Raw genomic sequence first — 16,288 nt, forward strand, 5'->3', positions numbered from 1 at the left:
TCTCAATCTCACCAGGAAGAGCAACTGTAAGTACCAAAGATGCTCAATTAAGAAAGACATGGAGATAAGGGTAAAAGTATGAAACAGTGTTCGCAGGATAGATAGATCTGAAGAAACTAAGGACAAAGAACCTCATCTCCATGCTGGAACAAAGAGAGGCAGAGCCCTAGAAGACCCCTGGCATGCACGAATTCATCAACACTTGTAACTATCTGCTGGCTACCTTAGATGGCCACGATATTGCTAAGACAGAAATGTAAAATGTGCACATTGTGAAAATGGATCCTAGACAATGAGTCAATTGGCACTTGAATAGCTGACCACTCAAAATCCACATTAAAATTAGCAGAGTCTAGAAGTCAGAAAACAAGTGGAGGTTTAGGATATTTTTCTAGCTCTGGGGTTACTGAACTGAGATCATTAATGGGTGTTTTCTGAGATAGGAAAACATTTGAATAAATATGGGCTGCAATGAAACCAATTAAGGCAAGTTTGTTACAGAGCTTCTTGAAACCTATGATATGCTAATGTGCACTGTATGCCTAGAAGGTGCATGTGTAGCATTTCACTTAGATCAGGAGCCATATTAAAACATCTAAGTATAGAAAATACCTAACATGCAGATAGAACGAATAAAAGAGAATGACTCTGAGAGGTATGGCATCACACACAACAGCTCGATGTGATGCTTCCTACGAGCCTCACACTGTTCTAAGGGTTAGTACTTTATCTTGACAACAACTCTATGACATAATCATGACCTCCCATTCTACTTTGAGGAAAATGAGATATAGAAAGGTTAAGTAAATCTCCAAAGGTCATTCGGCTAGAATATGGTCAAGCGAGGATCCAGACTCAAGCGGTCTGGCTTTGGCACTCACGTTCTCAAAACATTACATTATGTAACTTACTAATGATGTTTTTACTCATCCATTCCAAACTAAACTATTAGTTGGGTATTAAGCCAGAATGGAAACCAGTTGTGATGATTAATTTAAATAAAAGGTTAGGAATGAAGGAGAAGGAGGAGGAGGAGGAGGAGGAGAAGAAGAAAGAGGGAAAGAAGACCAAAAATAGTGTCACTTGTTAAGGCCCCAAGCGAATAAACCAAGACTTACTATGTAACCTAAGTGTAGTTTTGACCCTCCCAAAATGTAACCTGTAACCAGTCAACCTGGGAAATTCCTCATCAGCACTAGGAAGTTTACTGATGAACCCCTCCCCTCCCCTCCCCTCCCCTCCCCTCCCCTTCCCTTCCCTTCCCATCAGCACTAGGAAGTTTACTGATGAACCCCTCCCCTCCCCTCCCCTCCCCTCCCCATCCCAAAATGTAACCTGTAACCAGTCAACCTGGGAAATTCCTCATCAGCACTAGGAAGTTTACTGATGAACCCCTTCCCTTCCCTTCCCTTCCCTTCCCTTCCCTTCCCTTCCCTTCCCTTCCCTTCCCTTCAGAGGGGTGACCTTGCCTACAACAACTTGCTAATAATTTCCCTTTTTCCACTCCCTCTCTACCTTTAAAAACCTTTCTTTTTCTGTAATCACTGGGAGCACCTCTCTACTTGCTAGAGAGGATGCTGCCCAATTCATGAATTGATTAATAAAGTCAATTAGATCTTTCAAATGTACTCAGGTGAATTTCTGTTATTTAAACAGCGCTATTCGATGAAATTGGAAATAAGGGACGGGTGGTAAAAAAAAAATTTGTACGTATAATTATGAATTATATTGTAATGATAACATAGTTTATTAGAACCAAGAAGCATTTCAAGCAAAGAACATGCACCCCAATCTCCCAATCCACAGTAAGGAAGACAATTTGGCAAGCGCTTCACAAGAGTTCTCACCGTAACTCTCTTCATATCTAGCTGGCGCAGCTGCATCATATTCTGAAGGATAGTGTGTTTGTACCATGACTCTTGAGCTATTGGATTGCCATCAAAAGTGATGTCTGAGAGAGAAGAAGAGTCAGCAAGACAGCAAACACTTTCAAAACTGTGGGAGAGACAGAAACCGCTGGATTATTGTGAGACCTTCCAACAGTACTTTCATTTATTTACTATACGTTACTGTAGGATAGTTTTAGGTTTACAGAAAACTTGAAAAAATAGCATAGAGTTCCCATATACTCTGCACCCATTTTTCTGTTATTAACATCTTGTAGCAGTATAGCACATTTTAATTCACAATTATTTACTAATTAATTCATCCCTTGCTTTCTGGCACTAAAAGATTCTCTAGACTCGTATTATGTATTTTCGACCCCAGTCCTAGAATCAGCCATTTCTCGAAGGAGCCATGGTTCCTTTTATTGGAGAAGGCTACGGAACCAAAGATCTGGTGGCTGGATATACTTTTTGCTCCTGGGGTGTCATTTTTTTCAGGCCCTCTGCCAACAGAGCAAGGACATGCATGTGTGAATATTAACATGTGTGTATACAAACACCTGTAATATTTAATCATTTATGTCTATGTTAGGCTAAACATGAATTCACACTGATGTACCCCAATTCTATTATCAAAAGGATCATTCTAGCCTCTTTCCCTCACTTATCTGTAAATTCCTACTCCAGCAAGGAGAAATCTGACTCCCACCATCTCATCCATTTATTTAATTGTTTAATTCCAGAATATATGCATAGTGGTATCAGCATTTTTCAACCTGAACCCCCACAGGAAACAACTTTGTTAACTAAAGTATAACTGTGATGTGTAATTCCTTTAGCATTTAGTCTTACATACTCATTCCAAAGTTACTTAGGTCAACACCTCCCCCCCCCTCACCCCTTCAAGGGGGGTTGGTTCATACATTTGAAATACAGTTAGCTTCTCTTGTCATAGTCTATATTCATTCCTTCCCTGGGTCCTCTAACCTCCTAAATATTATTTTTACATTTGCATATACTACGGTTCACTCTGTGCTATAAAGTTCTGTGGGTTTTGACAAATGCATAAGTATCATACAAAATAGTTCCATGATCCTAAAAAAATCCCCTACTTCAACCCTCCTCCTCTTTCCCTGAATCTCTGGCACTGATCTATTTATTGTCTTTACAGTTTTTGCCTTTTCCAAATGTTATATAGTTGGAACCATACAGAATATAGCCTTTTCAGACTGACTTCTGTCACTTAGCCATTTGCATTTAAGGTTCTTGCATGTCTTGGGGCACCCAGATGGCTCAGTCAGTTGAGAGTCCGACTTCAGTTCAGGTCATAATCTCACAGTTTGTCAGTTCAAGCCCCACACTGGGCCCCCTGCTGTCAGCGCAGAGCCCACTTTGGATCCTCTGTCCCCCCTCTCTCTGTCCCTCCCCGACTCACGCTCTCCCTCAAAAAAATAAACATTAAAAAAAAAGCTTCTTCCGTGTCTTTTTGTGTCTTCACAGCACATGCTCTCTCTCTCTTTATCACTAGTATGTCATTGTCTGGATGTACCACAGTTTGGTTGCTCCCAGATTTTCGTGATTATAAATAAAACTGCTATAAATATTTGTCTGCAGGTTTTTGAGTGAACATGAGTTCTCAACTCACTTGGGTAAATACTTAAGAGTGCAATTGCTGGATTATATAGTGAGACTAGTAGCTTTATGAGAAACTGCCGAACTGTCTTCCAAAGTGGCTGTAACATCTTGCATTCTTACCAGCTCCGCATTCTCATCAGCATTTGCTATATGTCAGGTTTTTTTTTTTTATAATAGTCACTCCAAAAGGTGTGTAGAGGTCTCATTGTTTTAATATGCAATTTCCTAATGTCAAAGGATGACATTTTTTCCTATGCATTTGCCATCTCTGTATCTTCTTTTTTTAAAAGTTTTTATTTAAATTCCATTTAGTTAATATACAGCGTAATATTAGTTTCAGGTGTACAATTTAGTGATTCAACACTTCCATACATCACCCTGTGCTCATCACGGCAAGCGCAGTCCTTAATCCCCATCACCTATTTTACCCATTCCCCCACTCACCTCCCTTCTGGTAATCATCAATTTGGTCTCTACAGTTAAGAGTATGTTTCTTGGTTTGCCTCTCTCTCTCATTTTTTTTTTCCCTTTGCTTGTTTGCTTTGTTACTTAAATTCCACATATGAGTAAAATCATAGGGTGTTTGTCTCTGACTTATGTCGCTTTGCATAGCACTCTCTAGCTCCATCCATGTCATTGCAAATGGCAAGATTTCCTTTTTTATGGCTGAATAATATCCCATTGTGTGTGTGTGTGTGTGTGTGTGTGTGTGTGTGTGTGTGTGTATACCACATCTTCTTTATCCATTCATCAGTCGATGGACACTTGGGCTGCTTCCATATCTTGGCTATTGTATACAATGCTGCTATAAATATCGAGGTGCATGTATCCCTTTGAATTAGTGCTTTCATGTTTTTTGGGTAAATACAAAGTAGTGTGATTGCTGGATCATAAGGTACTTCTATTTTTAACTTTTTGGGGAACCTCCATACTGTTTTCCAGAGTGGCTGCACCAGCTGCATTCCCACCAACAGTACAGGAGGGTTCCCCTTTCTCCACATCCTCACAAACACCTGTTATTTCTTGTGTTTTTAATTTTTGTATATCATGGATATATAAATATATACATATATACAAATATACCCAAATAACTTATCAGGTATATGATTTGCACATATATCTCCTAGTCTGTGACTTGCCTTTTCATTTTTCTTTTTAAAAAAAATTTTTTTTACATTTATTAATTTTTGAGAGACAGGGAGAAACAGAGCGTGAGCCGGGGAGGGGCAGAGAGAGGAGGAGACACAGAATCCGAAGCAGGCTCCAGGCTCTGAGCTGTCAGCACAGAGCCTATCATGGGGCTCGAACCCACGAACCATGAGATCATGACCTGAACTGAAGTGGGATGCTCAACCGACTGAGCCATCGAAGTGCCCCTCATTTTTCTTGAAAGTGTCTTCACAGGGCAGAAGTTTTTAATTTTAATGATGTTCAACTTATCAATTTTCTCTTTCATGTGCCATGGTCTTCGTATTCTATTTAAAAATTCATCACCAAGGCGCCTGGGTGGATCAGTCGGTTAACTGACCCACTTCGGCTGAGGTCGTGATCTCACAGTCCATGAGATCGAGCCCCGTATCATGTTCTGTGCTGATAGCTTGCTAACATACTTGAAACATACTCAGAGCTGAGAGCCTGGAGCCTGCTTCAGATTCTGCGTCTCCCTCTCTTTCTGCTTGTTCCTGCTCGAGCTCTGTCTGTCTGTCTCTCTCTCAAAAATAAATAAACGTTAAAAATTCATCACCAAACCCAAGGTTGCCTAAATTTTCTTCTAGAAGTTCTATAGCTTTGTGTATTATATTTAAGTCTACAATCAATTTTGAGTAAACTTTGTAAAACATATAAGGTCTATGTCTAGATTCTTTTTTTAGATGTAAATATCCTATTTTTCCAGTCTCATCTATTGCAAAGACTACCCTTTCTCAAATGAATTGCCTTTGCTCGTTTGTCAAAGATTACTTGACTATATTTGTGTGAATCTATTTCTAGGTCGTCTATTCTTTTCTACTTATATATCTGTCTACTCTTTCACCAATACCACACTGTCTTGATTATTGTACCTTAATACAAGTCTTGAAATAGGGTAGTATGAGTCCTCCAGCTGTGTTCTTCAGTATTGTGTTGCTATTCAAGGTCTTAGCTTTTCCATTTAAACCTTAGAACACATTCATTGATATCAGCTTGCTGGGATTTTGATTGGGTCTTTTAAAAAATGGAGGTATAATTGATATGCATTATATTAGTTTCAGGTATATAACATAATGATTCAATATCTGTGTAAATTGTGAAATGACCACCACAATATATCTAGTCTAATACCCATCTCTACACGCAGTTACAGAACTTTTTTACAGAATTTTTTTCTTGTGGTAAGAACTTTTAAGATCTTCTCTCCTAGCAACTTTCAAATATGCAACACAGTATTATTAGTAAGAGCCAATATGCCATACATTACATTCCCATGACTAATTTATTTTAGAACTGAAAGTTTGTACCTTTCGGCTCCTTTCTCCCATTTCGCTCACTGCCAGCCCCCTGCTTCTGGCAACCACCAATCTGTTCTCTGTATCTATGAACCTGTTTTGCTTTTTTATTGTTGGTTTTTGTTTTTGTCTTTAGATTCCACATATAAGTAAAATCATATGGTATTTGTCTTTCTTTGTCTCACTTATTTCACTTAGCATTATACCCCAAGGTCTATCCATGTTGTCACCAATGGCAAGATTTCATTCTATCTTATGGCTGAATAATATTCCATTATATATCTCTCCCTGTCTGTCTGTCTGTCCGTCCGTCCATCCACCCATCCATCCATCCATCCCACATTTTCTTTATCCATTCATTTGTCCATGGACACTTACATTGTTTCCGTATCTTGGCTACTATAAATAATGCTGCAATGAACATGCAGGTATCTTTTCTAGTAAGTGTTTTCATTTTCTTTGGATAAATACCCAGAAGTGGAATTACTCAATGGTAGTTCTATTTTTAATTTTTTGAGGACTTCCATTTTTTAAAGAAGGGAATACTCGCTTTTCTAAATGATACCCCAGAGAAGACTAGTTAAAATCATTAAAATCATTTATGTTAGAATCATAACTAGTTAAAATCATTATGTTAGAATCATCAAAATTTGATGACTATTCAAATAACTAATGTAAACATTTAGGCCTAAGAGTACTTTCTTTATTCAGGCACTATATTGAATATCCCTTCTTCCTGTGTAAGAAAAGCTAGGGGATATAGAATATTTATGGTATAGAAAATAACCTATATGTTGACAATTAAGGTCAAGGCAAGGTATATGGTAAGACTAAAGTTCCCTTTTTTTATTGTCACATTTAAATATTTCTTCTATTTTTCTCCCATTCAAGGTAAAAAGATCCTCTCCTATTTTTTTTTTTACCTTAGAGATTATCTTTATCATCTAATAGGTAAATCTCACAACTCATATGCTCATTATGGGTTTTGAGACAAATTTAGATAATTTTAGGAAGACAATTTCCCCCAGTTTTATTAACAATTGACATACATCGGCATGGTGGTTTGACTTTATATATATTGTGAAATGATTACTATAATAGCTTCAGCTAACATCCATTTTTTCATATAGATACAATACAAAGAAAAGAAAGAACAAAAGAGAGAAAAAAAAATTTCCTCCCGGTGATGAGAACTCATAGTTTTTACTTTCTTAATAACTTTCCTATATGTCATACAGTAGTGTTAGCTGTGGTCATCATATTGTATATTAGTCCTGAGTACTAATTTATCTTATAATTGGCAGTTTGGACTTTTGACCCTCTTCCTCCAATTCTCCCCCACCCCATCCTCCACCTCTGGTAACCACAAGTCTGATCTCTTTCTGTGAGCTTGGTTTTGATTTTGCTTTTAGATTCCACACATCAGTGAGATCACACAGTAACTATCTTTCTCTGTCTGACTTACTTCACTCAGGGTGAAATATAATGCCTTCAGGGTCCATCCATGTTGTCACGAATGATAGGATTCCCTCATTTCCTATGGCTGAACAACATTCACATATATACACCATAACTTCTTTATCCACTCATCCACTGACGGGCACTTAACTTGTTTCCAAGGCTTGGTTATTGTAGCAATGTTGCTATAAATAGGGGGATGCAGATACATTTTCAAGTTAGTTTTCATTTCCTTTGGACCTATTCCAGGAAGTGGAATTGCTGGATCATATGGTAGCTCTGTTTTCAACTTTGTGAAAATTCTCCCTACTGTTTTTCATCGTGGTTGTATGAATTTACAATTCCACCAACAGCGCACGAGGGTTCCCTTTTCTCCACATCCATACCAGCATCTGTTATCTCTTCTCTTTTTGACGATGGTCATTCTAACAGGTGTGAAATGATAACTCATTATATTAAAACCACGGTTTTAATCTGCATTTCCCTAATAACTAGTGATGTTGAACATCTTTTCATGTACCTGTTCGCCTTTTGTATATCTCCTTTGACGAAATGTCTATTCAGGTCTTTTGCCCATTTTTTAATTGGGTTATTTGTTTTTTTGCTATCGAGTTGTATGAGTTCTTCATACATTTGGGATATGAATCCCTTATGAGAGACGTGGTTTGCAAATATTTTTCCCATTGCATAGGTTGTCTGTTCACTTCATTGATAGCTTCTTTGGCTGTACAGAAGATTTTCCTTTGATGCAGTACTTGTTTATTTTTTGTTTTGTTGCTTGTGCTTGAGGTATCATTTTTTTTAAATCATAATAAAAACACAGGTCCTGAAGGTTTATTTCTGTGTATTCTTCTAGGACTTTCGTGGTTTTGATCTTACATTTAAGTCATTAATCCATTTTGGGTTATTTTTTGTGAGTGGTATAAGACAGGAGTCCAGTTTCATTCTTCCACCTGTGAACATTAAAGAGACTGTCCTTTCTCCATTGAGTATTCTTGGCTCCCTTGTCCATATTGGTTGACCTGATATACTTGGATTTATTTCTGAGCTCTCGATTCTATTCCATTGGTGTATTTGTCTGTTTTTATTCTAGTACCATACTGTTTTGATGACTGTAGCTTAGAAATCAGGAAATGTGATGCTTGGTTATTCTTTCTCAGTATTCCTATGGCTATTTCAGGGTCTTTTGTGGCTCTATATATTTTAGGAGCAGTTTTTATACCTCTACAAAAAATGCGGTTGGAATACCGATAGGGAATGCACTGAATCTACGTATGGTGTTTGGGGGTATTGGCATCTAAACACTATCAGTTGGGAAGACATTTTTTTAAAAGGCTAGCATATGCAGATGAAAATGAGAGATCGTTAAATTTAATAATCACTACTAGTATAAATAAACTTGAACAAACATTGCAAATTTTTCCCACCTAGCAGTAACAAAATTCGTTTTTCCCCATCAATATAAAACATCTCAGAATAGTTTCTGATGTTTAACGGACGTTTGAAAAATGCTTCTCTCCTTCCCTCATAGTTGTTTACATAAAGCTAAAATCAAAGATGCTTCTGATAAGTTCAAAACTGAAACACAAGGCAAATTTGTGTTTCCCTACATTGTTAAGTGAACAAAGTCATCGTCTTCAATCCACAAACCTACTTCTCTATGTATACTTCCTATTGATAAATAATGTCACCATCACGGCAGTTGCTGAGAAACAATCTCTTACTCAGAAATTGAGATCTGAGAATGTGAACTGACTGAAGACCTATCAAGGGAGTTTAAGCAAGGGAGGCGGGTGCTAACAGGATTACAATAACTAGTAACTATCAACATAATTGGTAACGTTATGGAAAGTATAAAGGAAAGAAATGAAGTAAGAGCAAAAAATTAGTTACAGACTGCAGTAAATAGAGGTAAAAAAGGAACCAGCCTCTAACATATCAAACACTAAGGCAGAAGCGAAAGAGAGTAAAGAGGAAAGGATAGGTTCTATGGAAGTTAGGATGTAGCACGTACAGAAACTAGTACTTACTTGGATGCGAGGAAGGGAGGAATCTAGAGTAACAGCCGGCTTTTTCTCTAGGTTAATAATGATTGGGTGGTGGTTACAAGGCTGTGCACTTTGTCAAAATTCATTGACTCGACACTTACAATGCGTGCTTTTTGTTACATGTAAATTATATATCGATAAATTGATTTACAAAGACATTTAAAATGTAAAAAAATTTGTCATTTGACAAATCACCTTTTCATCTATCAGGTCTCCCTTGTCTGGAACGGTATGTTATATTGGTGACCCATGGCCCTTAGGACATATTTCAAAAAGGCTTTCTTTAAGTTTTCCTCCAACTACCACAGGATGGGATACTAACTTCGACCTTTAAGAGATGCAGTGATGTGAAAAGCGGAGGCAGGGCCAGTACAGGCAAGAGAACTCTTCTGTGCTGAAGAGTATTTTTCTTCAATGGCCCAGCATATCTAAACAGAATTAAACTATAAGGTTCTTGAGGGCTAGAAATGTACCGTGATCACTATTCCAAAACCTATCATAGCCCCCAGCATCCAGTGAGTGTGCAATAATTTTGGTGAGTGAGTGAAAGACTATGATGAATTGATATGATTTCCAGAGGCTTATCTTTGATCTAAAACTTAATAAAAATTTTTTCTTACACTAGTCTTAGAATTATTTAAAGGATATCATGTTATCAGGAATCATTATGATCTGATATCTGTCACTAACCAGGTATATGCACTGAAAAGTGGAAATAATATGTCCAGAAGCAGAGGGAAGCTGGAAAACATTTTATTGCAAGTAAATCCTGATTTTATTGTTATTTTTTATATGTTTGTTTGTTTACTTATTTTGAGAGAGAGACAGAGAGATGGAGAGAGACAGAGAGAGAGAGAGAGAGAGAGGGAGAGAGAGACAGACAGGGAGAGAGAGACAGAATCCCAAGCAGGCTCCAAACTGTCAATGCAGAGCCCGACATGGGGCTCTATCCTACAAACTGTGAGATCATGACCTGAGCTGAAATCAAGAGTCAGACACTTAACCAACTGAGCTACCCAGGCACCCTATTGTTATTTAATGTCTATTTATAACTTAGACTGTAGAGTCTATGATTTATTTCTTATTGCAAGTATAATTGCAAACTAAAATGATTGTAACTGTTCCTAGCCCAAGTATTCCTTTGGGGAATGTAACTAATGGTGTTAAACACAAAACTACACACTGTCTTCATTGAATTCAAATACAAAGCACATTAGTGACTACAGAAGAAAATATTATGTCCACTGAATGTAGTCATTATGAAGCACTTCAGACATCTAGGAGATATGTTGATGCCCATCTGGTCTGTGTCTGTAATTCAAGCACAACCAAAGAGGCACCAGGAGTGGGAAAATCATTGCAATCCTTAGCAGGTACTATCCTGGCAACCCTTTCCAGGTCAGCTGCTAGCACTGATACTCAGACTAAAGTCTTTATGTTTTGAATAGTTTCATTAAGGTAAAAATAAATCCATATTTGATCCAGAAGATTCCTCACAAAATTTCATTTCCATCTGCCAGGAATTTGACCAATAAACACGCCAGACATTCCTAGAAATGCACTGACAAGGTACATACGATTTTAAAGACATTCTCTAATCAAATGAAAGAAGTCTCATTAAGTACAAATCCAGGCTAATGAAGGGTTACATACTACCTAACCAGAGAAAATCAAGGTCAGGTTATAAAACAAAAACAAAGCCACCTGGAAACAGAATGGTAAGTATAGTAAAGTACTACTGCCTTTTAAGAACAGTCTTTTTTTTTTAAGAACACTCAGTTGCTTGCCTCTTCGGAGTCCCCAGAATGGAAAAGCTTGGGTCCAAAGGCCGACACCTAACTCATAATTTGACTTTAATCTTTTTCCAGATTACTCATGTATTTGTTCTTCCCCTAGTGGTCTTCTCCCGACGCCTCATCGGCTTCATATCTGCTAAAGAACCTACGGAGGAACAGTGTGTCCCTACTGACCAAAACTCACATCTCAAAAGGAAAGGAACATATTTCAGTCCATTTTAGGCTTACTTAATAAAATACAGAGAAAAAATAAAATTCCCATATATACAAACAGAGCACATAGATATTTAACTAACAACCCCCAAGTATCAGTCAAATTTCTCCAATTAGAAACTTCTCCCAAAAGTAAGTTAGGTACTTTAGAAAAGGGGGTTTTACTCTTTCATACCATTAAAGCACCATATTCTCTGAAAACAATCTTCATAAAAAGCTCACTTATTTTACATCGATCAGTGAGAATTTTACTGGACAGTTACTATGTATCTAGCAGGCTGAAATGAAATGGAACACTAGAATAATCAAGTGTTCTCACAAGGACTGACATATACACAACTGATAAGTATAAAATAGCTAGAAAAATCTATATGATAACATATAATTAAGTATTAAAGAATGAAGCACAGTTAAAATAGCATATAATGAAGGTGTTGTATACTGGAGAGAATGAAGTTTGTAGACTGAGTTTTTGTTCTTGCAAAAACAGCTAAAAATGCTAAATAAAATATATTTTAAAAATCTCAAATGCATCCATGACCTCCTAAAAAAATGAGAAATACACAGGTTAAAAAAAAAAAAGTGAAGGTGAGAACCCAGAGAGCTCTGAGGACACTTACTGGACCCAATGAACTTGAACTTTGGTTCATATGATCTTCAAAGCTAGGGGACAGAAAACAAATACCAGAGGCTACCCAAGTTGGAGAGTCTAACTGGAGATCTGTCCTATATCTGAGACCCAAAAACTAGACTTTCAATATAGAGTTATTTAGACATAAGCTTTCCTACCCACTACCCCAGATATATTGCCCGTCTCAAAACACGGAGCTAATAGGGAAGGAGAATTCTTCCCTGATTACTTGAAACCACAAACCACAATTTGCATCCTGAATCCACACTAAATGGGTGGTCTAAAACATTTCAAGAGAAGTGATATTTTGAAGAAGTCTAAGGCTGCTTATACCTATTGGCATCTGACAGAAACAAATGAAATTTCTCCATGGAGGAACCTACGTTCATACAAGATCTCAAAAAGTTCCCAAAGATAAGGTACCCCCCTCCCCAAAATATATAGTTCACAGTTCAAAAGGAAATAGAACACTCTGACTGACAGCCAGCAGAAACCACAGATGACATTGACTGTCTAAGACTTTTTCACATAATTGAATTACAAAACATAGGATATAAAAACATATTTCAAGAAATAAGAACAGGTTTGAAAATACCAGTAAACTCCAAGAAGATCCGAAAAGACACAGAACTTCTACAGACTAGAAAAATATTTTAAAAATTAAAGTAAAAATGTCAAAGGCAGTGGATATAAATTAAGGAAATAAAGCATTTACATCCCTTTCCTGCATAAACTGTTCTTCAGGGTAATCAAAATGCTAATGAAAGTCTTTTTCTTATAGAAGAAATAGAACTTAAAAGGACAACGAATGATGGAATATCACCATTTTGTAATCACTAAATAAATAATAGATCCAGACAATGATCATCAATTACTGTTAAAACACTGAAAAGATGATGAGGAACTTTATTTAAAAAAGAATAGGTGAACAACAGCTGAAACCAATAATTAGTTTTAACATACCTTAAGCAAAACTAGAACACATTTTTTCTTCCATTTACATTTCTTTTACTTTCTTGTTCCCTTCTTTTGGTCCTCCTTAACAAACAATCATCTACGTTGCTACTTGTTAAGTAATGTTAGTTACTTAGTCACTAAAATTCTTTTTAGTGCACAACAATAGTAGGGGTTCCTGGAAACAAGATGGTTCTACAGATTCTAAAGACGCATTCTAACAATAGCCCATTCTTTTTTGTCACAAAGCAAAAATATGGCTGAAACAAAAAATTTTTTCACATACATGAAAAAGATCGCCAAATTTCCCTTGGGGAAACTATTCAAAAAGTTTAACCCACTCGTCACAGTGTTTACAAGATTTTAATATTTGAGAAGCTGAAGTGATACCAGAGAGAAATAAATAGAAGACTATGGCTATGATAGAAACAGAAAGAAAGTAAACAGGAGGAGGTAGAGACATGAAGAATTAAACAAAATAGAGAAAAATGTTAAACTGCCTCTTTAGACATCTTTTGCTGCAACAATGGCACTGACAACAATTCAACAAGGACAGTATCTATCATGTCCCTAAGCACCTGGTTGACAAAAGACATGAGCACAGAACTGAGTGTCTCAGAATTCTAGGTGACAATTCTATTAGCTTTCTCTATTAGCTTACTCATTTTCTAGCAGTAAAAAGACAAAAGCAACACAGCTTCAGTCTCAGGAGATTCACAATGACTCTAATTACCAAAAGTAGATCTCAAGTCATGGTCACATTCTTATAATGCTAATTTATGACACTGAAACCAAATTTAAGGTGACAAAGTTCTTGATGATATATTTCCTCTTATGAATCGACATGTGGATACAAATAAGTCTCCTCAAATTTTTTTAAAAAATTTTTAACGTTTATTCATTTTTTGAGAGAGAGAGAGACAGACCGTGAGTGGGGGAGGGGCAGAGAGAAGGAGACACAGAACCCGAAGCAGGCTCCAGGCTCTGAACCGACAGCACAGACCCCAACGCGGGGCTCGAACTCACAAACTGTGTGACCATGACCACAGCCTAAGTCAGACACTCAACCGACTGAGCCACCCAGGCACCCCTAAGTCTCCTCAAATTTACAGAAGAAAAAGAGAAGGATTCTTTGCAGTCTCAAAGTGTGATAACAATTCTAAAAAGCATGCTCATTTTAGCCATTTTCAACATTAATATTAATTGTTTAAAAATTACACTGGCTATAAAGCAAGCCAAATAATATTGCAAAGAGATCTAAGTTCAGCACCGTGTAGGTAAGCAGCAGTCTGGGAAAACAACAACAAACTGATATAGTACTTGTCAATTCCTATGGTGTAAATATTCCCAGCATGGCCGATTTCAAACTACCAAGATGATGTTGCTGAACTGAAAAGATGCACATAGACTGGTGTAGTGAGCCAACACAAGCTGGCTCAAGCATACCACTGCAGACCAAATTCCTCTTTTAAAGTTAATGGAAGTATGTTTATTATTCCACCATGAAATAATTCCGTTATTTGGAGGAACTTCTTTCTATTGATGATTTTCCGGTGGTTTTTGAACTTTCTATCACTTTTAATATACATACAAAAAAGTCCACAAATCATAAATGCACAGTGTGATGATTCTGCACAATCTGAACATACCCATGTAAACAGTCCCCAGGTTAAGAAAGAAAACATTACCCTGATGGAGAACAGAATATGTGACCCCCAAAATACATGACCTTTGGTACGTGGATTACATTGAGCTGAAGACAATTAAGACCCAGAAGACTCAACAAAAATTTTTACCTTTTCCTTAACTACCTAAAAGAATTTAAATAGGCAGGGGAAGGGTGGGGTGGGAGTGGGGGCTGGCCCACAAAGAAAGCTTTACCAGAGGTAACTTTTTATCTGAAAGAGTATGGCAGGGCAAACATCTAATTACCAAATATCTGCTTTCTTATCATCCTATAAATCATCCTCCTTACCTTTGAAGCCCCACGGCCCTATCCGATTCCTTAGCCCAGGACAGCAGAGACAGAGCAACTGCTTGACTGGCCCTTAGGCCTCATTTTTATGGGGCTCCTGTACACAAGTAATTAAATTTGTTTTTCTCCCGTTAATCTGCCTTATGTCAATTTAATTATTAAACCAGCCAAAGAACCTAGCATGGTAGAAGGGAAATTTTTCCTCCCCTACAGTTGGTGACCACGAAGGGGTCTTTACAATGTAGCTGAGAGATGTTGGGACCTTGGACAAAATCCAGCATAAGGGAAGAATCATCATGTCAGTGTCCCAGATTTCTGCCTACAGGATCTGATGGAAGCTAAAGTAGTGTAATTTTCTAAATTAGCAGATTAGTAGAACTACCTCCTTGGATACAGTGACTCTGGTAAAGATTCAGTATGAGCACTATTGATTATGGTATTATCATAATTCCAGTTATTATCTCAAAATGTTGCGAGCCACAAAAATAAACATATTTCCTTATCAATACTGTTATAATGAATTTCATCAGATCTTTAACAATGGGCATTTTATAGTTTTTTGTCAGTTACAGATAGTTATTGTTTTACTCTGATGCTCTGCAAAAATATTACTTCAAAAGTACTTCATTTTCAAGGAGGTTCAAAGGAAGGACTTTTGAAATATCTAGGCTTTTGATAACTTTAAGTTCATAAAAGTGACTGGGTAAGAATTTACAGAACTCATGAAAAAACTGGATTCAAGGAGAAAAAGAATAACATAAGACTGAATGAAATGATGAGAACAATTATAAATTTTATGATTTCTTTCATTGGAACATTGTTGGTTCTGTTATGTTTTGTTTTACCAGGTTGAAGGAAACCTTTTTCTCTTTTCTCTTAAGCTATCAACAATTTGGTACAAATGGTTCAACAATTTGTATACAAATGGTACAACAATTTGTGAACAAAGAGGAAACAATTTCTTTTTCTCCCTACCTGATCCATCCAGAATTGGGGAATTTAGTATTCTCATTTTCATGCCAATACAGCTATTTGCATAAATTCAATAAGAATCTATTCTCATTGTAATAGGACACAACCGGAAACGTTGATTATATTGCCAAGGCTTTGGCTGGGATGTCGTATTTGAGCATGTGCATAGAATCAGATATGCCAGACAGCTTTAAGGAACTAAGGTTGACTTTATGGAGCCAATAAAACCCCTTGGAA

The 16,288-nt window shown here is 37.0% G+C and overlaps 1 protein-coding gene across 5 annotated transcripts in view; it reads right to left on the bottom strand.

Annotated features, from left to right (window-relative positions):
• The window catches only part of LRRC49 (leucine rich repeat containing 49), a 149,730-nt gene that overhangs the window by 60,531 nt on the left and 72,911 nt on the right, over nt 1-16,288 (bottom strand). For 4 of the 5 annotated variants that reach the window (XM_047863213.1, XM_047863214.1, XM_047863216.1 and 1 more), the window contains one exon: nt 1,848-1,995. In XM_047863213.1, coding sequence (XP_047719169.1) covers nt 1,848-1,995 — 148 coding nt within the window. Of the gene's footprint in view, nt 1-1,847; nt 1,996-13,113; nt 13,207-16,288 lie in introns of those variants that run through there. The other variant, XM_047863217.1, reaches the window with a different exon arrangement.

This window comes from Prionailurus viverrinus, chromosome B3, assembly GCF_022837055.1.
Source record: "Prionailurus viverrinus isolate Anna chromosome B3, UM_Priviv_1.0, whole genome shotgun sequence".
Classification (NCBI taxonomy): domain Eukaryota; kingdom Metazoa; phylum Chordata; class Mammalia; order Carnivora; family Felidae; genus Prionailurus; species Prionailurus viverrinus.